A 27671-nucleotide genomic window follows, 5' to 3' on the forward strand; every position below is an offset into this window, starting at 1 on the left:
ATTAGGCTAATAGGGGCTTACTCTGTTTCCACATTTAAGGCACATCCATATTGTGGGAGTTTCCCTATCCTCTCTGTCCCCCAACTGAATTTCTGTTGTGTAATCTTCATCTTTACAGTCCTGGCAGGTGTTCAAGTACAAATCTCTTGGAAGTCTCTTGAGGATATTTCGGTCTATGCCCTTCCTAATGTGGCAGCAAACTGGACCTGTCATGAGGCAGAGAACATTATATATTACTTTTCTCCTCAAACAAATTCATGCTTATCGAGTTGACCTCTCCAGAGAAGGACTTTGACTTTACCTGTCAGGTCAACATCATTGTCTTCCCCAGGGCTTTTGTCCTTTTGACGTTTCTTACCCATGTTGAATAAAATACAAATCTCTAGCAAAAACGAATTAATAAAAATTGTATGGTTATCGAAAGGTGACCAAGACCAAACTGTTTGGTGGGTTTATAGGTATAAAACGTTTTGAAAGTGCATCATAACTAATGTGTTAACCAAGGACAAGTTCGCTGAAAGCTTAAGTCTCTAACGTTACACCACAGTCTCTCGTCACACTAGCCTATGATCTTGAACAATTAATAAACAACATGACAACCCTCTCCAGCAGACCTGTAATGGTGAAATTTTTCAGAGTTGGTTTTCATAAAACCTCGAAGATTTTCAATAGACTAAATGCTAAACTACAGCTGTTTATAATTCATAGCAACCAAAAAACGGAACTTAATAAAATTCAACCACAACGAGAATACAACGTGTGAATCTAAGAATAAAGAATGTCACACTCAACCGTACTTCCGCTGCTGTTTCTTCTTCTTATGTTTACCGCACAATCAGCACTTTACTGCCATCCATCGTTACTGTGGGGAAGAAAACCCGTTTGAGCGATTTCCTGAAATACAGGTTTATTCGTTATTCCAGGGGAAATTATTAAAGTAAATAACACATGGACTGAAAATAAAGACAGACACTATTTGATTTTTTACCCAAGGCTAGCCCGTGAAACTGGCCTCTTCAATAGTTTAGCCAATTCGCCTTCAAAATAAGTAGCCTTCGGCATGTTATTATTAATATAATTTATATTAAAGGTGATATGACATGATGTTTTTGGATGCTTTTATATAGGCCTTAGTGGTCCCCTAATACTGTATCAGAAGTCTCTTTCCCGAAATTCAGCCTTGGTGCAGAATTACAGCCACTACTAGCAGTCCCACAAGGAGCTTTCCTCAGAACGCGCTGTTTCGGTGTCTGTAGCTTTAAATGCTAATGAGGAGCGGAGGGGCGGCACCATGCGCTAATGTTTACAATGGATGTATCGCAATGGCTGTAGCCCCGTTGCTGTAAGATGCGTCGAATTTGCCCATTCTCATCTGATAACCATGGTTTGCAGAGGTACACACTCAGTCATTTCAATGAGGGGAAAAGCGGATATCGCACGCGCCATAACACCAACAGCAGAACGGTTATCCATTTAACAAAGAAGTGTACAACACTCACGTTACAGCATGTGTATTCACACACATACTTGATGCTATCTACCTTTACATTAGCGACAGTAACTCAGCTGTTAGCTGCAGAGCTAATGTTACAGCCACATTCTAAGGGTAGCAAGCTAGGTAACCATATACAGTAAAGCTACAAAATGATATAGCGTTAGTTAACTTACTTGTAGCTAGTAGCTGGATGAAGGAGAGTTAGTACTGATCCAGAATTTAATTTCAGCAAGGCCAGTTTTGTATTAGCTCAAGAAAAAGTCGTGGCTGAAGTGTTTGGCACAGACATACAAAACAAATGGGCCTACAACAGAAGTTGTGTAGGCGCATTTCCAGAGAAAATAACATTAAGACACTGGGTCTTCAGAGGCTCGGATGAAGGAACTGTAAAACTAATTTTGTTTTTGTTTGTACATCCAAACTGAGCAAATGTAATGCTTCGTTCGTTTGCAAGCCATGATGTCTCTCGAGGATAAAAACACTTGCAAGGTTGTAGCTCAGTTTCTTATGGGCGGGCCAGATTCTCTGGGCGGGCAAAGCAGAGAGAGGGGAGGTAACCTTCCTCCTTGTGACATAACAAAGAGTAGATTTTCAAACAGAGCAACTATATGCCACGGGCTTCCGTTCTGATGCTTCCGGATTGTTCAGCCGGCAGCAATACTTCCGGTACAAAATAGCATTAGCTATGGCGTTTTTACGCGATCGCTGCAGGACCTGCCGAGTATAACGGTAAACGATGTACATCGGATCATCCAGGCCACATCGAAGACACCAACGTCAAAAAAAGACAAAGGTTTTAAATTGTATGTGTCCAGCTATATATCCAACTACGAAGGTAAGTTAACAAGCCTCTGTTTTGATACATGCTAGCTCCTTGGCTCTTTACTAGCCAAAGTTAGCACAGTGAGGAAGCAACGTTAATAACGTTAGCAGAGTGATAGGTTATATTTTGTGTTTCTGAAATGTAATACCCTAACCTCTATGTTAATCACAGTTTCAAACAAGGAGTCAGGAGAGGTCACGGTTAGACCTGAGTGCTTCAGATCTATGAGGAAAAGCCAGAAGCCTCACTGTCTGAGTGTAAGGGAAAGTCATCCTGCAGGTTCAGTGCAGGTTCAGTTCAGGTTTTAAAGAAACAGGTTCCTGTTTGTTAAAATCAAGTTTCTGTGAGTCATATCATTGCTGTGAATTAGATACAGATAAACACCATCATTGCACTATTGAATCATTATGGTACCTGAGATATCATGTGAAATATGAACACAGGGTGTGCCAGAAAGAATGTAAAATGAGTGGCTCCCACAGAAGCAAGATTTTGTCAAGAGTTCTTATAATTTCTTCATTACTTATTCTGCACTGCTATTTTAAAATGAGTAAAGTGAGATTAAAGTTCAATAACAGATTTTCACTAACAAGAGTTCACAAATTTAGTGTGTGAAAGACTGTCTCTCTTTAATTGCAGTTGTAGCCGGTACATTTTCTCTAACAAATATTTGGTGTTGTAACAGATTGTGCTAAGGGATTCAAAGCCGGTGTTGTTACAGGGATGCCAGTGTACCTGTGTGGCAGGTACAGCCTTGTGCAGTCATGTGGCAGCGCTACTGTACCAGACGGCACACTACTCCCAGCTGAGGCTTGCATCAGTTCCCCCAGTGTTCAGCTGCACAGAAACTGAACAAAAGTGGCACAAACCAAGGACCATGGTAGCAAGCCTTTTAATTACTCTTTCATTTTATGTATGGATATCTCTTGAATGTTTCTCAAACATGTTTTGATTCTGATTTTTATTTCGATGCAGGGTATTAAACCTGGTCCAGTTAATGACATGGTAATCATATCAGCCAGACCAAGAGACAGGAGACTTGCAGAAGGAATCAGGTATATTTTGTTGTCTACACTGCACACACACACAAACACACCATCCATTTGCACACATACATTTACGCACACTCTAACCCTAACCCACCAACAGGGCTATGTTTGGAAGTACACTGGAGTAACACTAAATGCACACACAACTACATATGCATATGTCCCACCCACTCACTCACTTACCGTACTTCCGTGGATGTACGCACACACACTCCCTCCTTCATACAAGCAACCCACGAGTGTGCGCACACACTGTCACACGCACAAAACTCATTTAGTTACATTCAGTACATACACTATGCACATGCCTTTGCACATGTACTTCTTAATTATAACACATCTGTTTGTCTTTTTTTCACAGAAGCAACTTGTATAAAGGAGTTAGCTGCCCTCTGCCAGACATCTGCACTCTGAAAGTCCAGGAGGCGTACCAAGGACTTAGTGCAGCCGAAACTCCAATGATCACAGCAATGGCTATCTCCAGTTGTGTACCTCTGGTTGAGTCCATGTTTGGTCCGGTGCAGGAGGGAAGTGTGCTGTCCTATCAGTTACCAGTAAGGACAGTCCCCAGTACCCGTCCACACACAGATGCCCCTTCTCCCCCACAGCTGCCACTCTCGCATTACAGACTGGGACCCTCTACCTGTGCATTTGTCTTGTCTGAACATCAGCACCATCATCTTGCATGCCTTGCGACATCTTTTGAGACAGCACACAAAATCGAAAACAGCATGCGAGAGCATAGTTCCAGCGTTGAGTGGCACCAACTAAGGAGGTGCCGCATCACCTCTACCAAATTCAAATAAGTTTTCCACACCAGGGGGGAAAGCTCTGCTGAAAACCTTGCAAAAAGGCTTCTGGGATCTTGCCATCAGACTGCTGACATGCGGCGGGGTCTTGCCTTGGAGCCTATAGCAGTAGAGGAGTACTGCAAGGTAAAGGAGGTCAACCACTACCCATGTATGTTCCTGAGGCACCATGGATGGGGTCAACACCTAATGGGATTGTGTTTGATCCTGAGGGGCAGCCAGTGTTTGGCCTGTTAGAAATTAAATGCCCAAATGTAAGTAGCTATGTTGACTGCCCTTACGTTATGATAAAGGAGGGTACACATACACTGAGGCGATCCCATCCTTATTACTGGCAGGTCCAGGGACAAATGTTGATGTGTGACTTTGTCATTTACACAGAAGATGACATGTTCATTCAGAGAATTCCCCGTGACATGGAAGTCATACAAACCATTAAAGAAAAAGTTGACTATTTCTTCTTTTATTTCTACCTCAATGCCTTCTTGGCCAATTAATGACTTGGTTGCAGTGTAAATATTAAGTAAGTTACTGTGTAGGAAATACATTACAACCTCATCAGTGAAATGTTGCTGCATTGTGTTTTTGATAGTGATGTAATTTTTAAGGAAGTAATAAATGTAAGTACTAAGTAATAAATGACTTGGATCTAAGTATTTCGGTGTTTTGTACGGCTTAAAGATCCTGTAAAGTGGACCTGGAAACGAGTTTTAAGTTTGCCACACCACAGATTATGTGTTATTAACTACCCATCCAAATTCGAATAAAAAAATAACAGCGACAAGTATGTTAAATTAGGCTTTGAAATCGTGAAAAAATCAGCAGTCTTGAGACTGGGGGGGCGTGTCGCCTGAAGGAGCTGAAGCTCCGCCCCTCGCTGCCTAGTGCCAACCTCCGGCCCAGATAATGGATGCTATGTCAAGCCGAACAAAACCGTATAGAATTAGAATGTATTTGTTCAATGAGTGAAACATACTGATGCATATAAATAAATGTTCCCCTGAGCTGTAACAGTAAAAATGGACACCAGAGACAGCAGACAGTGAGCTCTCCAACTAGGCTACTTCTAACACATTAGCTACCATTTCACCAAAATACCATCATTATACACCGAGTAGCCTAATATCAATTTAGCGGTTTGCACTAACTCATAGCAGAGATACCTCTGGAAATGTTATCTAATATAATCATAACAAGCACACAGAACTGAGTGATGAACTGCTGGCGGCGGTGGATGGTCCAGGTGAGACCGGAGGATGAACGGCCGGAGGGGCGATGCTCGGTACGGCTCCGCGCTGCAAGAGAAGCCGTGTGTTGGTGAACCCTGTCTGTCTCTGGTCCATGTTAAAACTGTCCGCCGTGAAATGGTCAGTGCAGAGGCGGCTGTTGGAGTTTATCCGAAGCTTTCCATGAGCGTGGCTCTTCACAAAATCTATCCACCTATTTTTCCTTTCATTATCAATAGTGAACTTAAATGGCGTTGCAGCGCAGCTGGAGTTCTTGCATCCAGGGAAGATGCAGTTGCAGGTGGTGGGAGACATCCTGAAGCTAGCTAGCTAGCTGATGTAGGCTACAATAACAGTACAGCAGGAGGAGCCATTCAGTGATCTGACGTAGATAGGGCATTTTTTGGCTCCGCCCATTAAAACCTGATCTGAAAACGGAAGAGAAACTGTTCTTCGGTTTAACTCCACATTTCAGTGTGACAAAGTTTTAGCGCTTTGCACATGCTTTCAGGAACTCATTTCACATGTATATAATGTACTTAGAAGCAAAACATGGAATTTACTTTACAGGATCTTTAAGTTTAGTTTTAAAAGGTAAGAGACAGGAATTTAAAATGAGAGACCAAATAAGGCCAATTAATGACTTGATTACAGTGTAAATGTTTTTGAAGTTACTGTGTAGGAAATAAATTACAACTTCATCAGTGAAATGTTGCTGCATTGTGTTTTTGATTGTGATGTAATGTTTAGGGTAAATAAGTAATAAATGACTTGGATCTAAGCATTTCGCTGTTTTGTACGGCTTAAGTTTAGTTTTAAAAGGTAAGAGACAGAAATTAAAAATGAGAGACCAAACAAAAGCAGATGACTACTTGAATTGACCAAAAAAGTATTTTAACAAGGTAGCATTCAAAGGCCTAAACTGTATACAAACAGATTTCAAACAAATATAAACTTTGATAAGATTAAGGAATTGAAATGCTTTTAAAAAAGGATTCTAGACAAATGTCACTGGCCCATGTGGCGCGATCCCAATGAGCCCCTTCAGAGTGCAGTGGGACTTGTAGGAGGAAAATACCTTACTCTGGAGGAGAGGGGAAGATGGGCATTGACACCTCAGCTCAGGGCAGTCAAGGATGACTGTGGTGTCAGGGTACTCCTTAAAGTCTGCAGGTAGTTTTCTCCGTATCTCCTCTTCGGGTATCCATATCCTCACTGAGCCGAGTACTGTGAACAGGAAGTTGCTCCATGTTGTTATGACTCTGCTGACTGTGGACTGATGGATACCGTACCGGTCAGCAAGGTCCCGTTGCTTGGACCCAAGGGCAAGGTAATTCAAAAATAGGAAAAACTCGTCAATGGGCTGCAGGGAATGGGTTGTAGCATTTGACTCTGTGAGAGATCCTCTTTCTGCTTGTCGAACACTGACCATGGATGGTAGAGAATTCGCAATCAAGCCCCAGAAGCACATCAGTAGATCATATGATGCAAACCTAAAGAAATGGAATACAGATTTTCTATTCATAACTATTCATAAATAACTACACAAAATGTACACACAACTTTAATTAAATGTATCTGTGAAAAATTTTACAAACTGCAACACTAAGGAGTTTTGGTACAGAATACAAATACTGCAATCAAACCCCCTCCATATACAGTCAGCTCCAGACTCATTGCTTCTTACAATCGTTACAACCCCCTTGGCCTGATATATTGCACTTTACAACCTCCCCCATCCCTCTGTCACATCACCTCTCTCTCACACACACACACATCTTAGCCTACCTATCGAGACTTACCTTGTAAAAAACCTGATATCCTTGTCCGAGGCAGCAAAACGGTGAATGCAGAACCGCTGCCTCAGTGTAAGGCACTCGATCTGTTGGCGTAACAGGCGATTTTCCTCCAGGAGAGACTTATTTTCCTCCAACACCAAATCAACAACTGCAGCTTCAGGTTTCGACGCATAGTCGTGTTGCATGGGGACGCCGAATGTTAAGTGGTCCGGTGTATCCTCCCTGTCATCCTCTGGCTGTGGTCTTTCCCTTCTCTCCCAAACCCCCGGTCTTGTAGGTGGGAGAGAGAAGTTGTTCCACTCAAATAACACAGGAACAGCACCCTTTTTTAACAGCCGTCCCCCTCATCTCCCTCCATTGGCTTCCCATCACGGCCCGTATCAGATTCAAGACTCTGGTACTGACCTTCCGAGCGGTGAACGGGACTGCACCCGACTACATCAAGTCTCTCCTCCAGCCTTACACCCCCCCCCCCCCCCCACCCCCGCCACCTACGGTCTTCTTCTGACAACCGTCTGGTGGTCCCACCGCTCAAGAGCGCCCGGTCCCAACACAAGCTCTTCTCCTGTCTGGCCCCCCAATGGTGGAATCAACTCCCCACCTCCATCAGGGACACTGACTGTCTCCCCACCTTCAAGAAAAGGCTCAAGACGCACTTGTTCCGGGAGTACAACGGCTTTTAATGCTTGGCTGGACCTGATGTTAGTTTCCTCCAGGATCACAATGACTCGTATTGAGAGACTTGTTGCTCTTGTTGGTTAGTTGTAACGGTTTCAAATTCTTGTACTCGCTGTGAAATATTTTTACTGTTGATTGTTTTTTCTACAGGTACACTCTTGCACTCTTGTGGGGAGTTTCATGTTGTTCAATTGTAACTTGTTTAACTGCATGCTCTTATGGTTCTTCCCTTTGGCACTTATTTGGTTTTCCACAATGTATGCTTCATGTTTTGGCTGCTCGCAATGTTTGGGGCTATCTCGTTGTTATGATCAGTGACCTATGCTCTTTTGTAAAGCTCTCTCTTGGAAGTCACTTTGGATAAAAGCGTCTGCTAAATGCATTATGTAAATGTAAATGTAAGCCGTCGACCTGTTTCTGATGCTGGTTCACGGATGTCTTCTGTTTTGAAGTGTTGGCTACACACCCGGGTATGAGGCGTTGCCGTGAATTTGTCCCTGCGGATAGTGACGATCCACTTACGCCTCAACTCCTCATCGGCCTGGAAAAGTAAAAAAACTAAGTACAGTATTGTACTTTCCAGATGCCTAGCACTGTGGCACACAGCAGTGTTTGGAAGTTGTACCAGACACTCTCTGGTATTTAAACTTTGACTTTTTCATGGCAACTAGCGTAGCATCTAACGCTACCTACCATAACAAGTGAACGCGTAGCCTAGTAACGGAAGTTTTCGCGGTGGCTGAGATTTCAGCGGAAGTACGTCACAACAGCCGTTGGCATATAGCCTATTGAGCTTTCATTTTCTGAAAGGCGGAGAAGAACACCCAGGGCTTGGTTTACACCGATCGAAAATTCTAGCCACTGGGGGACCAAAGGCAGGCTAGGGGAACTCATATTAATGTTAAATAACCTCCTAAAGTGAAGTTTTCATGTAATGTCACCTTTAATATACACTATTCGGTTGACTCGGTTCTAGTTCGACTTGGTTCTAGTTTTCCCGTTTCCCTTTAGGCCTATGTTCGGAATATACACTAGGCTACTTACACATCTAGATCGAGATAATGTTGTGTACATACATGACAACAAAAATTGTTTGTTTTGGGTAATATTTTGTCATTTGGTGTAAAGTTGGTGTGTAGAGTTTAGCAAAAATACCATATAATTCAAAAGAGAGTGTTTTAGCAATAGTAGTAATAATAATAAAATAATAATAATTAGAAGAAAAAAAAACATGGAAGGGAATGTGCACAAGACTGCCTGACAGACTCCAACACAGCAGGTGGCAGTGTGTGCAGCTGGATGTTGTCTGCCAACCAAAACCGAAGTAGAACTAACACGTGTGTGATGGTCCAACACACTGTACATTTAACATTGACTGTCGACTTCGTCTACTAAAACCATGGCGAAAAAACGACCCAGCAAAGATTCAGAGGAGCCGAATATTCAAATTAAGAAAGTAAAAGAAGCCGAGTTTAATGGAACGGGTTTTAAAGCCTTTCTGAGAGAGCCCGCAAAAACAATGTTTGGTGAGAGTGCTGCTTGCAAGCTACATGCCTATTACCTGACTCGGTACCTACAATACTGTAGCTTGTATGTAACCACAATACTTTTGTATCCGTTGATTATTTGATAATCTATTTTATATTACAAACGTCATGAAGCTAGGTATGTCTAAAACTACCATTAGGTAGAAACATGCATATTTTCTAAAGTAACATGGAAAATCCCCCCCTTTGCTTCTTGTATAGGTCTTGAGACATTCATATTAAAAGCGAAACAACTGCCATGCCCTGACCTGTACGATGTTGTTGAAGGGTACATAAAGATTTCAATGGAATGCTCAGAAATATTTAACTTACTTGAGGGAGAAAAGCACACTGAAAATGAGGTATGTGAACTACAACCTGAATTTTAGTCGTCAGGTCAAAATAAGCACATTGTTACAGATGTAACAATCTTGTATTTTTATCAACAGATGATCCTCATCTTCCAGAGCTTGGAGATGATCCTACTGAGAACAGCCAGTGATCTTAATCACTTCAGTATGGTTGGCACCACTATAGTGAAGAAAACAGTGTCTACTCACATGAAACTCATACAAAGCTCTCTTCACTCAGGCAACCACAGGTATGGATTGTTCAGCGACATCAACGATAAGTGGCACATATCTGCTCTTTTATGTACATTTTGTTTTCCCTCAATGACAGGTTTGTACGGCGGTGCCTCTGTTTCCTGTCTGCCATGGTGTCTCAGGGCCCAGATGCAGCCCGAGAGGTTTTCCGGCACTTTCAATTCAACAAAAGCCTGAATGGACTTGCTAGAAGACGAGATAAGATGGTTAGATACTTAAAATGATTGGATTCCTAATGTTTTCAGTCTCGGTGGGGTACTTTGTCATGTAGAATATACACCAACTTAATAAGAATTTAAAATATTACTAGTGATTTAATTAATGTCTCCATACAGGGAAGACCTGATGTCCGAATGGCTTTTATACAGTTTGCACTGTCGTTTTTGGTATCTGGGGATAATGGAACAATTGGACAGTTACTAGAGATGAAGGGTACATTTTAATTCCAATTTCAATATTCTAATCTATAATCAGGCATCTAGAGTCATTAAATGTTCTCATTGATATTGTAATATTGTTGTTTTTCCCAGATTTCCTGCCGGATATCCTAAACTCTGGGCTGAAAGAGGACAGGATATCGATTGTCAACCTGATCTTGTCTACTCTGCAGACTAGAGTTAGTGACTAACATTGCCATGAACTGGATTTCTATGAGTTGGAGTTGTTACTAACTGATCCTGTTATCTTTTGATCCAGGTTGTACAGAACAAAGCAATCAGCAAGACACACAAAGTGCGCTTCTTTAGCCCATCTGTATTATCCAATTTAGCATCATTGTACAGATGGAATGGGATTGTGGATGCAAGCACAGGAGAGAGCAAGGTTATATGTCTACAACGTTTCTCTTCCACTTCACAATATGCCTAAAGAATCACTTGTTTATATGTGTACTTGTATATGAATTGCAGGAAGCAGGAAATCAAGAGTCTGGGAAAATGGTTGTGCGTCAAATTGTTCACAATTTCCTCATTGACTTGTGTTGCTCTCGTAAACATGGAATAAGTTTCTATGACCCCAGCTTTGGAATAATTGGCAGGTAAGGAATGGATCTGCTTAAATGCCCCCCCCCCCACCACCACCACCACCACCATCCACTCCTTCTCCATGTTGAGCCAAGGTTGTTCACTGTTTTCAGGGCTGGGAACATTGTTCTGCTGCAGTTCTTGGTGGGGCTAAAAAAAGCCACAGAGGATGAGCTTGTTGCAGAGCTTGTGGCCAGGACACTAAAAGTCAGTCCTGACATTCTGCCTCGATATTTTAAGGAAAGTCAGTATTCCTTCACTCCCCGTGTCAAGGATGCTTGGCAGGAAAACATGACTCTACTAAATATGGTGAATGTTGCCCATTTGTTTGAATTAAGACTAGGTAGTCACTATTATTTATTGAACATTCAAAGTCATAAAATTACCGCCATATGTGTTTCAGATCTATGAGGCTCAACCAGAGGTTTCCAAAGCCCTCCAGACTCGAGAAGTCATCCCTCTCCCTCGTCTGCTATCCATGGTGATGGTGACGTCTATCCCACCTGTCTGTAGCAAAGCATTCTTCACCCAGGGCCTCAATGTAAGTAAAACCTCAACCGGTATGTGACATGACCAAAAACATATTAGACGCTGTGACTTTCCCTTTGGATGTCTCCAACAGTTAGCCAACACAGTGGTGCAGCAAACGACCCTCTCTATGGTGTCCTTCGTTCTGAAGAGAGCCCATAAAAACATACAGTACTGTCTGGACAAGACAGTGTGGGAGACCTCAGATATCTATACACCGGCCATAATGGACGACTTTGTACAACTGTACAAGGAGGCCTTGAGCAAGGTAACTTAAAAAAAACTTTGTGTTTTGTCTAAGCAGGATTTCCTTAAGTCTAAAAAATGAATGAACCCTTTAATGCTTTTTCTTTTTTTAAATAGTTCACTAGGTTATTTTTGCGCATGACATCAGATACCAATGTTGTCTTATAATATGGCAGACACATGTTCACAGCCTCTACATTTGAAATTTCCAATTCATTTTTTACTATATACTAGAGAGGGTACAATTTCTGGGGAAATTGTAGGGTGTGCTCCCTTGCGTCGGTTGCAGGTGGGTCCGTCCCCATAAGATTTCCCATCTAGTGATATTTTCAAGCATTTAGCCTACTCAAGGACCCCCTTTGAAACAAGCTACTGTAACAATGTTGTCACCGGCAGTATTTCAGATGGAATCGCGATGCAAACAGTACTGTCTGCTCACTGAAAATATGCCCCCAAAAACGTAAACAAGTTTGACATTAATTTAGGGGGAAATGGCTAATTCAAAAGAAGTTTGCTTCGAGCAAGCTAGCTGCTGTTGCTAGCCAAACGTCACTGAGGGGATTGTTTGAAAGCGCCAGAAATGAAAATACAAGCAACGCAATTGAGACCAAGACGTACATTTTGACACAGGCGTTGTCTATGTAGTCCAAATATTGACTGATCCTTAGGGGGGCGAAAATAAATAATAAATATATGTGAGAGAACAATGGTTGTGCTCGCCGAAGGCGTGAGCACACCCAATTAGCAATTTTAGTCGAACGTGTGTCCAGATGAGACGAGTTATAATCAGAAGGACTGATAACTGCTAGCTGTTTAACAAAAATACACTACATTTCACTTGTCCATGGGGCAGTTACAGGATGGGGAATAAAATGAGTCTTTTATTTTAATGTTATTTGCATGGTTTTATATAAATTGTTCACGATCATTTAGTTTATGGACAAGAGAATATTGGTTGCTTTGTGTTATGTAAATGTTGTGAACACACCCCCAAGTAGGAAGGCCAACCCATCCAATAAAATATAGAATCAGTCAATGTTGGAAGTCATCCATATTTTTGAGATTGTAAGAGATTATTTCATGGTCCCACAGAAAGGAACATATTAGTGTTAAGGCATGAGCACTGTCTGTCATACCAGCTAGATCATCACTGAAAATGATCTTTAGAAGGGGAACTAGTTAGTTGTAAAATACAGTACCTTTTTATTTCTTGATTAGTAGGGTTTTAATTCCGGTATGTAAAATGTTTTAAATTAATAATCTTGCCAAGCTACTCTATAGTGGCTTATAAAGTACCCTCCGTCTGTAATAGTGGCCCAAATTCTTTTGTATTCACTGTACTGTAAAAGCGGCACAAATATGAAGTCTACCCAACCCTACTGACCACGACCTAACTAGAGCATTAAGTAGCATCTACCCACACATTAAGTTTGTATTGTTTGAGGGCTAACAAAGAAAATAAGATCAATAATTTCTTTGTTCCTGCTTTGTCTATAGATTTTGCCAGATATGACCAGCATTGTGTCAAAGTGGCAATCACTAACAAAAAAGGAAAAGGATGAATGCGAACCACAGAAAGAAAAAAAAGAAAATACTTCCAAAGATAAGCATACTCAAGAGACAGGTATGCCTATTTGAAAAAATATTTCGCTGTATGTTCATATCTGTGTTTTTGACTGCGAGTGACAGCAATGTTCTGTTGTCTAGCAGGTGCTGAGGCTCAAGAGATCATCCGGCTGAAGGCTCTAATTCTACAGGTCATGTATCTTTATCAGAAGGTTGTGCCACATCTGGTAACCCAGAGCAAGTTTGACTTTAGCAAGCTTTTAAAAGGTATTTCTGCTCTTGTACCAGATCTATGTTGTATTTAAGAGTTTTGCACTCATCTTAATATAAAATACACAAAATAATCATAGTAATCCTATATGTGTTCAGGTATCGTGTCAGAGAAAGGTGTGAGCGAGGATGCTCCCCTTGACCTCCAGTATCTCATACTGCAGCTGTGTTTACATCTCCCTACCAGCAAGTTTTCCTGGTTTCATGTTCAGGTAATCAAATTGAAGACCATCAATGCTAAATTCACAATTCATTCCTATGTTCCCAGGGTCCTATATTCCCAGGCACACATTTTCCGCAGCTCTACATAGCACATAGGGGAACCAGATAAAGATGTTCCCCAGCTCAGGTTTCACTTAAAATGACATGGATAGTTGTGGGAAATCGTCAAAGGGTTGAAACTGCTGTATGACTATATGTTAGGGTTAGGGGTAGAACACTGGACTGTGGGAACTTGGATCCCGCGAACAGAAGACCCTATGAACACAGATGCACTCTAAATTCACTCCACATATTTAACAAATATGTTATGTTTTGTCATTTTCGTTGTCGGTTTGTTTTACTATTTCATTGCTACCACAGGATGTTGTACATGCAGAGAAGTCTGTGTTTTACCTGCTTCTGAAGATGTTTGCAAACAGCCATAATAATCATCTCAAGACCTGCACGCAAATGCTGGTGCTTAAAGTAAGTTTTCATTTTTGTATTTGAATATTTTTTTATTTGTCTATTCCTCCATTTTGGTGTGGGCCAATGTTTATTTTCATTGTTCTTAATCTGAAATTAAAAATGTCCTTTTAGTGACACACTTCCTTGTTGCATATATTGTCTGTTGTTTATGTTCAAACCTGCTGTAATGGTGAATTCTAAACTCGTACTGCTAGGGGTAAGTCTGGTTAGCATGTCCTGTAGCTTGTCACTTAAGTCAATAGCATGTATACGTTTGCGTAAACTAGTGTTTTGTCATTGCCAGGTACTGAAAGACACTGGTGTCTTTGAGTACACCGGGATTGAGCTAGAGTTCTGGCTCAGCCACTTGGCTCAGCTAAATCTAGCCAATCTGGAGACAGTCATTCACTTCTTAGAAAGGGTGGGTGTCTGCCATTCTCTCTCACTCTTTTCCTCTCTGTTATTAATGTATTTATATCCAACCTATCACCCTCTCTGTGTGTTTTCTTATCTTTTTAAGTCGTGCTGTTTTTTCAGGTCTTGGTGAACCTGGTTTACAACCCTCATATGTACACAGAAAAGGTGGCAAGCTTGGTTCAGGAGGCAGCATATTTGCAAGCAAACTTGAGTGGCCAGGAGGGTGACACTGTCAGTGCACCCATCTCACAAATTGATGGTAAAGAATGCACACATAGGCACATGTGTGGCAGCCTGCGGAAACCCGTCGGATGTTGCGCCGCTCATTGTTGGCTATAAGCCATAAAAGATCGAAAATTGTTTTCTGTCAAAATTCAGATTTTTGATGTTTTGTATCGTTAACACCCTAAACTTCATTGTAATGTACAAAACGTATATGATTACTCATGAAACAGTTAATTTCAAGGGTTTTTGGACATGTTAGCTAGCAAGAATTTCATGTCAAATCGAATTATGAAACGGAGTCTTTGAATGCAGTTTTCTCCCTGTAGCAACCCATAATGAACTGAGCCAATAACGTAATAACTTTTTGCCAAAAATGTAATAACTTATTACGTTATTGGCTGGTTAATGTTATTGGCCTTGCATTAAAAAAAACTTTTAAAATGTAATAACTGAGCCAATAATGTAATAACTGAGGTATCACTTTATTTTATCTTCAATTTCTGGAGAGAAAGTGTCACTCTTAGCCTTAATATTGCATCTTGCAACAGATGCTTAAATATCCGACCTTACAGATACCCCTTCACCCTCAAACCCCCCTCCACAGGAGGCCTTAAAGGTGAGATGACATGCTGTTTTTGGATGCTTTTATATAGGCCTTAGTGGTCCCCTAATACTGTATCAGAATTCTCTTTCCCGAAATTCAGCCTTGGTGCAGAATTACAGTCACTACTAGCAGTGCCACAAGGAGCTTTCCTCAGAACGCGCAGTTTTGGTGTCTGTAGCTTTAAATGCTAATGAGGAGCGGAGGGGCGGCACCATGCGCTAATGTTTACAATGGATGTATCGCAATGGCTGAAGCCCCGTTGCTGTAAGATGCGTCGAATTTGCCCATTCTCATCTGATAAACATGGTTTGCAGAGGTACACACTCAGTCATTTCAATGAGGGGAAAGGCGAATATTGCGCGCGCCATAACACCAACAGCAGAACGGTTATCCAAATAACAAAGAAGTGTACAACACTCACGTTACTGCATGTGTATTCACACACATACTTGATGCTATCTACCTTTACATTAGCGACAGTAACTCAGCTGTTAGCTGCAGAGCTAATGTTACAGCCACATTCTAAGGGTAGCAAGCTAGGTAACCATATACAGTAAAGCTACAAAATGATATAGCTTTAGTTAACTTACTTGTCCGAGGTTAGTAGCTGGACGAAGGAAAGTTAGTACTGATCCAGAATTTAATTTCAGAAAGGCCAGTTTTGTATTAGCTCAAATTGAAGAAACAGTTGTGGCTGAAGTGTTTGGCGCAGACATACAAAACAAATGCGCCTACAACAGAAGTTGTGTAGGCGCATTTCCAGAGAAAATAAAATTAAGACACTGGGTCTTCAGAGGCTCGGATGAAGGAACTGTAAAAAGATTTTTGTTTTCCTTTGTACATCCAAACTGAGCAAATGTAATGCTTTGTTCGTTTGCAAGCCATGATGTCTCTTGAGGATAAAAACACTTGCACGGTCGTAGCTCAGTTTCTTATGGGCGGGCCAGATTCTCTGGGCGGGCAAAGCAGAGAGAGGGGAGGTAACCGTCCTCCTTGTGACGTCACAAAGAGGAGATTTTCAAACAGAGCAATTGAGCCTTAATTTTCTCAAAGGCGGAGAAGAACACCCAGGGCTTGGTTTACACCTATCGAAAATTCTAGCCACTGGTGGACCAAAGGCAGGCTAGGGGAACTCATATTAATGTTAAATAACCTCCTAAAGTGAAGTTTTCATGTCATGTCACCTTTTAAAGGAGCAATTAAGAGTCAATTTGGATTTATATCTCACTCTTTGGGTTCCGTTATAGTACTCAGAGTATCCAACTCTGTGACCATGCAGACGCTTTGACGGAGTCATGAGTCTAAGTTCTGTGTTGCAGTTTTCAGTATGGTTTTGCAATTCACCGCCGGAGCGCTAGGGGCTGCGGGAATGAGTTATCTGACCAAAGACAGCCCCACGGTCTCCATTGGTCTCAGTCGCCTCGACTGGTAACATATATTTTTTGGAGGCACACGTCGGGCTTCCATAAGCGAAGCTTTACTTTTACTCTGGGATTCTCAAATCGGCCAAACTGTGTTAGGGCTAGTCTGATCTACAAAGCAACATTAAATTGCTTGCAGATTCCGGTGGGTTCTCCCAGGCTAGCACAAACACACGCACACACACACACATACTGTTATTGCTGTCATGTTTGATTATTATTATTTTTTTAATCTATTGTATTCATCAATGTGTATAAAAGTTAAATACTAACAGCACACATGTACTTTAACTCATAAAATCATTTAATTTTCTCGAAGAAACGCTTCTTTTGCAGCAGCATCTATATTTGAGTAAAGACCCAAATGAGCAGAAAACTGTTAAAAATAAGCTAACCCTAAGAAAGAGAGAGGCGCCCAGTACATGAAATTACAGTGCAATTATCTTTATGGAATTTACAGATTTATTTAATTCAAGAACCGCATGGTTGTGCATTTGTGGATGAATGAGTGCATTAATTCAGTTTAGGAGCAGAATCTAGATTATATGCATCAGACAAACATTTAGCTTTTAAATATTGGTGATTAAAGCAGTATGATATATTATTGAATTAGGGGGCTGCAGTCATATTTATATAATATTACATTAACGGCTCAGTTATTACATTTTCATCCGAATCTGCAAGCAATTTAATGTTGCTTTGTAGATCAGACTGGCCCTAACACTTTTTGGCCGATTCGAGAATCCCAGAGTAAAAGTAAAGCTTTGCTCGACGTATGCCTCCAAAATTTTACCAATGGAGACCGCGGCGCTGTCATTGGTCAGATAACGACTCATTCCCGCAGTCCCAGCGTTCCAGCAGTGAATTTCAAAACCATACTGAAAACTGCAACGCATAACTTAGACTCACGACTCCGTCAAAGCGTCTGCATGGTCACAGAGTTGGATACTCGGAGTACTATAACGGAACCCTAAGAATGAGATATAAATCCAAATGGACTCGTAATTGCTCCTTTAAGCCTTCCTGTGGGGGGGGGGGGGGTTTGAGGGTGGAGGGGTATCTGTAAGGTCGGATATATAAGCATCTGTTGCAAGATGTAATATTAAGGCTAAGAGTGACACTTTCTCTCCAGAAATTGAAGATACAATAAAGTGATACCTCAGTTATTACATTATTGGGTCAGTTATTACATTTTTACATTTTATTACATCAGTTTTTTTTGTTAATGCAAGGCCAATAACGTAATAACCAACCAATAATGTAATAAGTTATTACATTATTGGCTCAGGAACTTTATTACATTATTGGCAATTTATTACGTTATTGGTTTTATTACATTTAAATTATTACGTTATTGGCCGTTATTACGTTATCGGTTGCTACACTCCCTTATCACTTTTTGACACAGGTCAACTTTAAAATGATGTAACTTCAGTTGTGGTAAAGATATCCAAGTGATTTAAACAGATTTGTATTCAGGAGAGTTTGTAGTTTCCAAATATTTCACCATGTGAAGGGTTTCCGCCCACCGCTACACATATGGGAAAAACCCATGAGATGGGTTATGTTTTTAAAATATAATCTGGTACTGTGTTCCAGATGTCTTGGGCATGGTGGACGTCATCATGGAGAGCAGTGAAGAAGAGATTGAGGCATTTGAGCCATCTCTCAGTGAAGACCTCATCCTCTTGACCTTTCCCTTCAGTGCATTGGTCCCTGCTGTGCTCGAGGCCAGGAACAAACTGCTAATAGCTTGCAAAGTGGATAATGGTAAGGCAGAAGCTTGCGAGGAAGAGGGTTGTTATTTATTTGTATAATCTGTTTATTATTCAGTACATTGTGGCAATGGTAACAGGCTGTTGTTGGGATGACAGGGCTCAAGAATTTTGAGAATGATCAAGTAAGAATTTCACGTGGTCGCATTTGTGTGAGTGCATGACTATGGCGTCAAAATAGTGCCACGATAGTTTCATAATAAACTGTAAATAGTTCTTACATACGGGTACACACTGGTACCTATATAGACAGTCATAATATCGTTTTGTCCATTTTAGATGTCAGTACCAGATAAAGGAAAAATGTTTGCTTGTCATTGTGTTGTATTATTTTAGAATAGTGAAATAAGTGTTTCCAATAACATTGTTTTGGAGGGGCAGCCCCCCCCAAAAAAATGACCGCCCGCCCCCTAAAAGAATGGCAAAATATATATTAGGCTATATATTAAAAAAAAACTGTTCCTTATACTCAGTAACAACTGAGAAATTTCCTTCTGGTTAGCTAGGCCAACTCCCGGGACCCGCATTATTATTTTTTTGACAGCCCTCCACAGAAAAGTTAAAACCACTTGATCCGACATTTGCATTGGGTCCCGTGGGATCCCAATACCAAAACGGTCCAACAAATTATCAAACACTTTAAAAAGTTATGTTTCTTTATTTTATTTTTATACACACGTTTACACGTGCAAATAATGATTCCATATTTTATGATATACTTTGGTACTATAATGACAATGATCAAACACTTGACTTAAATGGATAATTTTTTGAAATTGAATGTAACTTCCTGATAAATTTGAACTAGGTAAGGTGGGTACATTTACAGAAGGTATATTGTCATGACAGTTAAACTGTGTGATGCAGTGTATCTATGTGGTATTAGATGTTATCTTACATCAGCATCCACATTTGGCAGGGTATCCACGGGGTCTTAAAAAGTATTAAAAGTTGATAAATCCATCTTGGGAAAATGTAGGCCCTTAAAAGGTATAAAAATGTCTTAATCACGATTTTGTGAGGTCAGGGGCGGTCTTTCCTAAAGGTGGCAGTTTTTTTTGCGCCCCTTTCTATATCTCCAACCAGGGCCGGGGTGGGGAATCGGGAGAGTTCCCGGTGGGCCGCTTCACTTTTGGGCCGGTCGAGGATTTTTGTTGTTGTTGACATTTGTCACATTAGTCTATCTTCTCTTAAAGTAGGCTACACACGTCCCGCATTCTGAAACCTCAGCCTCTGCATGGGTTGTACCATGTGAGGGAGTTCTCCCCTCCCAAATAGAGTTGGTTGGGTCCATAGCCCGTCTTTTCCAAAAAGTTTTCCCAGATCGGCTACCGATAGCTGGGACGGGCGGCCCTACCATAACGATACGCGTCAGGGAGGATGGGAGCAGGGCCGGAGTGATGGCATTGCTAGACCAGGTTTTACCAATTGAAAAACTATTTTGCGGTCAAATAATGGCCAACAAACCACGAGTGAAGCTCGCCTAGAGCGCCAAATGTGCTAGGGCTGGCCCTGTATGAGGTATAAGATTTTGTTCAAGCTTTGTCCAAAGAGTTCCCAAAAGTATGCATGAATATATTTATTTTCCTCCCCATCACTTTTTTAAACAACGACGTGCTCGGTCAGCGAGTCAAGTATTTTGCTAGGACTTAAATGCAGGGCGTGATGTTTAAAAAAATGTTAGTCCTAGACTGCCTTAAAGATGATGTCTTGATATAATTTCTCATAATTGTTTTCACATGTTTAGACTATTGTACGTGTCTATATGGCATATTGCAAAAAAGACAAAATGGAAAACATGACAAAAACACACTTCTTACGAATTTTACTGTCGGTATTGCACTGTCACCAAGCCTCCCAGGCTTAGTTGGCCACTACAGTGTTAGATTTAGTCAGTAAGCTAGAGCCATTATGCAAAATCTCTGCCTAGGTTGTTGAAAATGCCTTATAAATGGCTGCTTTTTCACCCTGGCTTTACTTTGCATTAACCCACTTGTCGTTATGGACCTCTTAACAGTCCTGTAAAAAACGTCTAAACAAGGCATACCCACAGTAAATTGAAAGCTGCTGTTGGACCTCCTCCTCCTCCTCCTCCTCTACTACTACTACTACCACTACCACTACTATGTGATTTCTCCATTCAGCCTGTTGAATGAATAAATTTTGCTCTCTTGTTGTCCAAGTCGCCCTATTGTGTTTTGTAGATAAGATCATGCTCCAGCTAGTCAGCGTATTGGATATTGTGCCTCATGTATGTAAAAGTTGTTTTTTGATCGATATTGTGAGACTGCTTTGGACATTGTAAAAGTCCTTTCCTCACCTGTCCAGTTACATACACTTTCAGAAGTGCCAGTGGGTTAGAGCAGTGTTTCCCAACCTTTTTTCAGTCATGGCACCCTTAGAAAAGTTTCCAAATTTTGTGGCACCACATCTTCTCCTGTTGTTTTGTCAGGCATTGATTTATAAAAAAATAATTGGAAGCTTCAGTCAGCGAATTGAAAATGATGCAACGAGTCCATGGCTATTTCTGGATTTAATACTGTGTTTTTTGTGACTATCTTGAAGCGGTTTACATCAATAGAATCACAATAATCGTCGCTTTCCAACTAAATATGGCACGTGTACCAATTTAAAGAAAGTAGTTTTGTGCGTTGTGTAGTTTAGTACTCAGCAATCCCACAGCCGGCGGGTCGTGTAACGCTAAGAGCTTTTTCGATACAAAGCCATTTATAACAAGTCCAATGATGGTTCGAATCGCTTTGTGTCACTAAACTGCTTGTAATCTTACTCTGCAGGGGACCGGTAAATGGGGGAGAGGTGTGCTGGTCAATCCCCAACCCTGACTGACTGTCAGAAATATTAACATATCAAGTATTCCACAGTCAGTCGGTGAAGAAGTTATAAAGCTTTATTACTTGCGGCCGGCCCACAATGAGACAAAACATCACACGCCATGGTGATACAAAGTTTGTCCGTTAGCATATTGTGCTAGCTACCTATTTAAACAGAACCGCTCTCCACAGTCATTGGCTAAAACAAAGGCATGCAAATGTCCCATGGCTCTTCTTTCATTGGCTCCCTTGCATAGACCTTGCGCGCATGTGTGTGTGCGTGTCTGAATGTTTGCGTGTGTGCGCTCTCTGACCCCTCTAAGCTTGACCATATGATTAACATATGTTATGGCCTCTCCAGTAAGATAGTGGTCAGCCCAGGTCACCTTGTTTATGTAAGCCTAGTGTTACCAAGAGTTCAGATTTGGGGGTAGGCCTCTCTTTGCACACAGAATACTGAACAAAGTATCATTCTTATACAGGATAAAAGGTTACATCTTAAACTTTTCTGAGACTGACACACTCATATAACTAGTTGGCAACTAACCAACAGTGAATAACCTCGTTTTACCTTTGTCATTCTTGTATACTTTTTTTTTGTTGCAGCTTCTTTTGTTTAGAGTTGGTTATTATTGAAATGCATCTCTACTCATTTCCCTTCAAAGTGCAAAGATGCATGCGTCATCATTTTATATTTCTGATCTTGTTTTCCTTATTCTAGAGGTGGTGTGTGAATATGTGGCAGCAGTGCTTTCAGACATACTGCATTGTCAAAGAGATCCACTTCCCCTCTGCCTGGCTCTACTGCAGTATGATGAAGAGTTGGTCGTCTCCTCTGAAGATTTCCCACCTCCTCATCCCTCTATCATACATCTCCATCACTATTTTTCAAGATGGCTGCCACAGCAGTTTCAGAAACAACTGGTTGGTGTCACTAGTGTGGAACAACAATAATTATATTACTTTTGAGCTGATTATAGTTTATATAAGTAACTTATTTTATTCCTATTTTTCTTTTAGTTCAAGTCATCTGACAGTCCAAGCAATAGCTCACTTGGGCCTGTTTCCTTCACTGCCTTGCTGAAAGCTCAATACAGCCAAGAAGCTTCTGGTTTTTTAGACAACCGCTTCAGGAGGACAGTGGAGGATTGTCTGTCCACTATGGACATGGCTGCATTTCCAGTGGCTGTTAAGCAAGTCTTGCTCTACATAAAATCCACTATCGACAATTTCAGCAAGGTACTAAATTAATTACTCTGGCCTAAAACTTACTTTGGTATTTGGTATCTAGTTTTCATTGAGGTGAATTTGGAGCAGGGATTGGATTGACTTCCTATTCTTTATTTAGCTTTCCAAAGAATCAGGTGCACCAGTATTGAGTACACTCATGGGAGTTCTGCAGGACATTGTTAGCAAGCTCCTAAGCTTCCATGGGACAACGGAACTCATGGCTGTGGATGGTGAAGAGGGAGCGGACCTTTTACACGAGGTCAACTTGGCAACCAAAGCAAAGGACAACATTGACCTGGTAGGCAATTTACTTTTCTATTGCATGTTAGTATAATATAGTACAGTACTCAGCGTCAATGAGTGCACCCCAACAAAAGGCTCAGAAAATCATCTGTCTCTCTTTTAGAATTAATACTTTCTATGGGTTCCTATACAATATAATATTCCAGCACCAGCAACAGGTTTATTGTTTGCAAATTAGATTTGTCAGTACAAAAAAACATCTATAACAAAGTGATTTAAGGCCATAAAGCAAAACTGTATGTACCCCCAATGAAGCTTTTAGGGAGGAAACTTGTTTGTTGTGTCTGAAATCGCCCACTCGTTCACTCATTCACTATCTCCTATATAGCGAACGGCAGTGAGTCCAGTATATTTAAGCAGTGAGTGAACAAAATGAGTGATGTAATTTCCCTGCGTCAGAGAGCACTTGGGAGCTGTCGCAGACATGTCATGGAATTTTCACCATGCCATCAGTTGTTGTTAGTCTGGCCCACGGTCTGTTCGCTGTGTGTGAGACTAGTAGCTTTTTATGATTTTCTGTAGCTAGGGAAGGTGAGGTGAAAAGTTGAACTTTAAGAAATCTCAACCGTAAAAATGTGCCTACTATTGCTAGGCTACTCTTGCTAGTTATGAGTCAAACATTGCATTTAAGTATAGTTAGTGGCCACTCATAAATTAAACCATTAATATGAATAATGAATTAATATGAAATGAAATAAGTCCCAAATAGAAGAACCATAAGAGCATGTAATTGAACAAGTTACAATTAAACAATTTAACAACATGAACCTCAAAAAGTGCAAGGGTGTACCTGTGGAAAAAAGCAAGCGACAAATATATATTACACAGCAAGTACAGTAGTTTTAAGTCAGTTACAATTAACCAACAAGAGCAACAAGTCTCTCAATAAGTCATTGTGATCCTGGAGGAAACATCAGGTCCAGCCAATCATTGCTAAGTACTGTTGTACTCCTGGAACAAGTGCGTATTGAGCCTTTTCTTGAAGGTGCGGAGACAGTCAGTGTCTCTGATGGAGGTGGGGAGTTTTTAAACCTTGAGGTTTAAAAGGCTACCTTTGCTTAAACTGACATGCACCAACTCAGAGAACTGAGTTTCAACATCCATTTACACATTTAGTCTTTACTTTTTACTCTACTCTTAAGGCATGACTATGTTTAACTTAATATCTGCACCTCTCTGTCACCAACTGTCTCTGGAGTGGGGGGCGTGGGCTTCACAGGGTGTCTACTGGCAAGGGCGCCGTATAGGGGGGAAAAGTTAGGACGATTCTAAGGGCCCCTGACTGACGGGCCCCAAAAAATAGGCAAAAAGTAATAACATTTTATTATAATATATAAACCATCATCGAGTATATAATACATTTAAAATATAATAATACAATTAATGATCTCTTTGTTTTTACTTGTTTGGCAATAAAGGTTAAATATCCCTATTGACCATAAAGTAAACAGCAAATGTTTACTCCAAACGCCTTTGTAAACCGAGTTTTGTTAAAACGTTTAACCGAGACCGTAGCTCGAGGTTTACAAACAAATCGTTTTAACAAATCGAGGAGACAAAGCGTTTGCTGACCTGTCGAGGAGTAAACATTTGGTTTCTTATATACTACAACAATACGTTGGAAGATCACAAATCAAACACGTCGAATCTGGAGCAGACGCCATGTTGTCAGAGCAATCAGCTGCACTTGCACTGGTGACATCACTACACCTCCAAGGCAACATATCAACGACATCAATTCGTCTTCTATCTGCTTCAGATACTGCTTTAAAACGGGAAGCAATTGCGGGGCGTTTGCGGACCTGTGCAGAAACCATATTTGGTTGTTTTAGTTTTTTGGGGGGCAATTTAGGCTACTTTGTTGCCGAGCAGATGCCACGTTGTTAAGGTCAATGACTACATCTCCAAGGCAACCGCTTGTTGCTAGGTCAGTAAAAACGTTTATTTACCTCTGCGAACTTTCAGGAGGTATATAAACGGTATTATTAACTTTTGAGAACGTCTTCTGGACCAATAGGAACAGCGTATTGGTCTTAATTATTACACTAGTATATAAGAAACATCCATATTGACCGACCATTCCTCTGTATCTGCATGAAATGGTTTGATCCTGCCTTAGCGCACTTATCGGTGACGGTGTTTAGTTGCAGTCAGTAGATGCGCTAGTCGCTATAATGTCGGGCCGTAAACACAAATCAGGGTTTCGGAAAAGATCAGAGAAAAAAGAGATTATAGACAAGAGAGGGTTTCAATCAGTAACCCAGTTTTTTTTACCAAGAAAGGTGGGTAGCCAATCTGTGAGTGGTATTAACCTTTTGATTTAATGTCCATATAAGCTATCTAGCTACCCAGCTAACAAGGGACGTCCTGGGGACGTTATTTTGTTAGCTGGGTACAGTGTTAGCCTACATTTCATCAACATTTAATCAGTGCAGTGTGGAAGAAATTGGGATGTCCTGTGTGCTTACATTAATCACTAATCAATAGAACTAGTCATTGGATACTAGTTAGTACGTTTATCATGTAAGCTTGCTATTAATAACAGTATATTGTGTCTGTCAGGTTAATAGATGTTCGGGGTCAGGAGAAAGTACTGGCTAAACGGTCCTTGTCATGACTACAAGGAGAGCTCCAACTATGAACTCTCTAGTGTGAGAGTTGTCATGTGTTGGGATCAGTGAATCTTTTTCTCTGAGGCTGTTGTAACGTCATTCCTTCCTGACTGTCACAATCTATGTTTACATTCTTGTGCCCTATAAAAGATGGTCCTCTGGCTTTCGGAGCGGAGAGAGACCTGGTTGAGACCTAAGCTTGGTGTTGTGGTGTCATTTATGGTCAGAAGACTGGTTTTCTCTCCCAATCTGCAGATTGATAAATACGTATTAAAATCCAGAACTTAACTGAACTTAGTCACTCCGTTTATGAAGAGACGGACAAAACACTTTCTTCATCAGCAGGGAAACATTTGCATCGGCGCCCCTGTCTACAGGTATAAACAAGTTAAATGTAAGACTTTTTTTAAGACCTTTTAATACCACTTCCAAATGAAATTAAAGACCAAACTTACGGTGGAAACTTCCTCCCCCTGAGCCTAGGGCCATCCATTGAGCCTGTTGTCAGTTATCTCTGTTTTCCATTTGGGGAAAATATAAATGTGGATTGTGTAACGTCCAAAGTGGCATCACTCTTCAACCTGGACAGCTGTGCTATTGAGAATAAGATCCTCACACTGAAAAATGACATTGAGCTGAAATCCAGAGCAACACCTGACATGAATGTCCAATTCTGGAATCTAATGTAGAAAGAGAAGTACCCCAACCTCAGAAAAACTGCACAGAATTTGACTGCACTTTTTCGATCAACATATTTGTGTGAGTCTGCCTTTTCACATATGAAAATCATCAAATCAAAACACAGATCCACCATGACTGATGACCACCTTGCGGTTTGCTTACGGCTGGCACTCAGCTCCTACTGTCCGGACTATGAGAGACTAGCTTCCTCCTCTCAGTGCCAGAAATCCCACTAAGGTAGCTAAATACTACTTTTCCAACTTGAATTAGGCATTGTATTATTTGGGTTGTTTGTATGTTGTGTTGTTACAGTCCAGGGGCCCGTTCTCCGTACGTCGCTTATTACATCCGAGATCAAATGACACATCCAAGATGACATCATCTTGCTTATCATGATCTGGCTAATTCTGTTCTTCGAACACACTTGTTGTTTATGATTAGTATAGCTGGATTGAGTTATACGTTGGTCTAAAAGGGGGTATGTATCGATAGTAGAAACCTTGATCAGCAACGCTGCTATTGGCTGCTCACATAAGTCTATGGCTGCTCACCGTGGCCAAAATGAGCGCCCTGTTTTTTCCGCAACATAGCCAACAGAGCAACAGCTTGCTCGAAGGTTACTCCGAATTTGAAGATTTTATCAGAACGCCAGGGAACACCTCAAAGTCTGCAAAATCCAAGAAAGAGGGCTGGCAAAAAGTAGCAGACCAAATTAAATGTAGAGGAGTGACGCGTTTTATCGTTTATTACAGTAAGCTATAGGCCTATGTTTTTATTATTTTCATACTTTCATATTTTCATTTATCATCTTTAATGTCATATGATGTGGTTTCAACAAATGTATTATGTAAATGACACCCTCACAAAACAACGATAGGCTATCCTCTCAAAAAGTATAGGCTAGCATATCGCGCTGTGCTGAAGGAGCCTCACGCAATGAGCAATTAATTCGGTTTCATGTTAAATTCTGCTAATTATTCTTGCACCTTCTGCAACAGGTTCCTGTATAAAAACGTACAAGACATGTCTGTGACAGACTTCCTGTATCACCTCTGCTTGTAAAGCCTCAATCTAATCGTGTTTACATAAAATAAACCTGCTCCCGAGCAGGTTTAAGTTTACGGACCTGTTGCTATGACAGCAAGTCCAGGATGAGCTTCGAAGAACCGAACAATCCAAGATAATGACAAATCGTCAACGATCAAATCCAGCTAACTGAGTTAGCGACGTACGGAGAACGGGCCCCAGTCCTAGGCCTACT

General features: G+C 41.0%; 2 protein-coding genes and 1 long non-coding RNA gene across 10 annotated transcripts in view; 2 read left to right on the plus strand and 1 right to left on the minus strand.

Annotated features, from left to right (window-relative positions):
• usp16 (ubiquitin specific peptidase 16) overlaps positions 1-1004 on the minus strand; it is a 38535-nt gene extending 37531 nt beyond the window's left edge. For 4 of the 6 annotated variants that reach the window (XM_067239887.1, XM_067239886.1, XM_067239883.1 and 1 more), the window contains exons 1-2: positions 302-771; positions 22-206 (exon numbers count right to left, since the gene is read on the minus strand). In XM_067239887.1, the coding sequence (XP_067095988.1) occupies positions 22-206; positions 302-362 (246 nt within the window). In that variant the 5' untranslated portion in view covers positions 363-771. Of the gene's footprint in view, positions 1-21; positions 207-301; positions 772-797; positions 863-988 lie in introns of those variants that run through there. The other 2 variants (XM_067239884.1, XM_067239885.1) reach the window with 2 other exon arrangements.
• Positions 1005-3045: 2041 nt separating this feature from the next.
• On the plus strand, positions 3046-4536 carry LOC136945825 (uncharacterized). The gene is made up of 3 exons (XR_010876861.1): positions 3046-3198; positions 3294-3373; positions 3729-4536. It is a non-coding gene; the product is annotated as an uncharacterized lncRNA (long non-coding RNA).
• Positions 4537-9187: 4651 nt separating this feature from the next.
• Positions 9188-27671, plus strand: part of urb1 (URB1 ribosome biogenesis homolog) — a 76605-nt gene continuing 58121 nt past the window's right edge. Inside the window, exons 1-21 of one of the 3 annotated variants that reach the window (XM_067239879.1) lie at positions 9188-9405; positions 9628-9767; positions 9855-10006; positions 10087-10216; positions 10346-10442; positions 10541-10626; positions 10707-10832; positions 10919-11046; positions 11146-11341; positions 11436-11573; positions 11655-11828; positions 13304-13430; positions 13514-13639; positions 13742-13854; positions 14225-14329; positions 14616-14732; positions 14849-14987; positions 18578-18748; positions 22306-22508; positions 22605-22823; positions 22933-23112. In XM_067239879.1, coding sequence (XP_067095980.1) covers positions 9279-9405; positions 9628-9767; positions 9855-10006; positions 10087-10216; positions 10346-10442; positions 10541-10626; positions 10707-10832; positions 10919-11046; positions 11146-11341; positions 11436-11573; positions 11655-11828; positions 13304-13430; positions 13514-13639; positions 13742-13854; positions 14225-14329; positions 14616-14732; positions 14849-14987; positions 18578-18748; positions 22306-22508; positions 22605-22823; positions 22933-23112 — 2994 coding nt within the window. In that variant the 5' untranslated portion in view covers positions 9188-9278. The remainder of the gene's footprint in view (positions 9406-9627; positions 9768-9854; positions 10007-10086; positions 10217-10345; positions 10443-10540; positions 10627-10706; positions 10833-10918; positions 11047-11145; positions 11342-11435; positions 11574-11654; positions 11829-13303; positions 13431-13513; positions 13640-13741; positions 13855-14224; positions 14330-14615; positions 14733-14848; positions 14988-18577; positions 18749-22305; positions 22509-22604; positions 22824-22932; positions 23113-27671) is intronic. The other 2 variants (XM_067239880.1, XM_067239881.1) reach the window with 2 other exon arrangements.

Source organism: Osmerus mordax, chromosome 7 (genome assembly GCF_038355195.1).
Source record: "Osmerus mordax isolate fOsmMor3 chromosome 7, fOsmMor3.pri, whole genome shotgun sequence".
Taxonomy (NCBI): Eukaryota; Metazoa; Chordata; class Actinopteri; order Osmeriformes; family Osmeridae; genus Osmerus; species Osmerus mordax.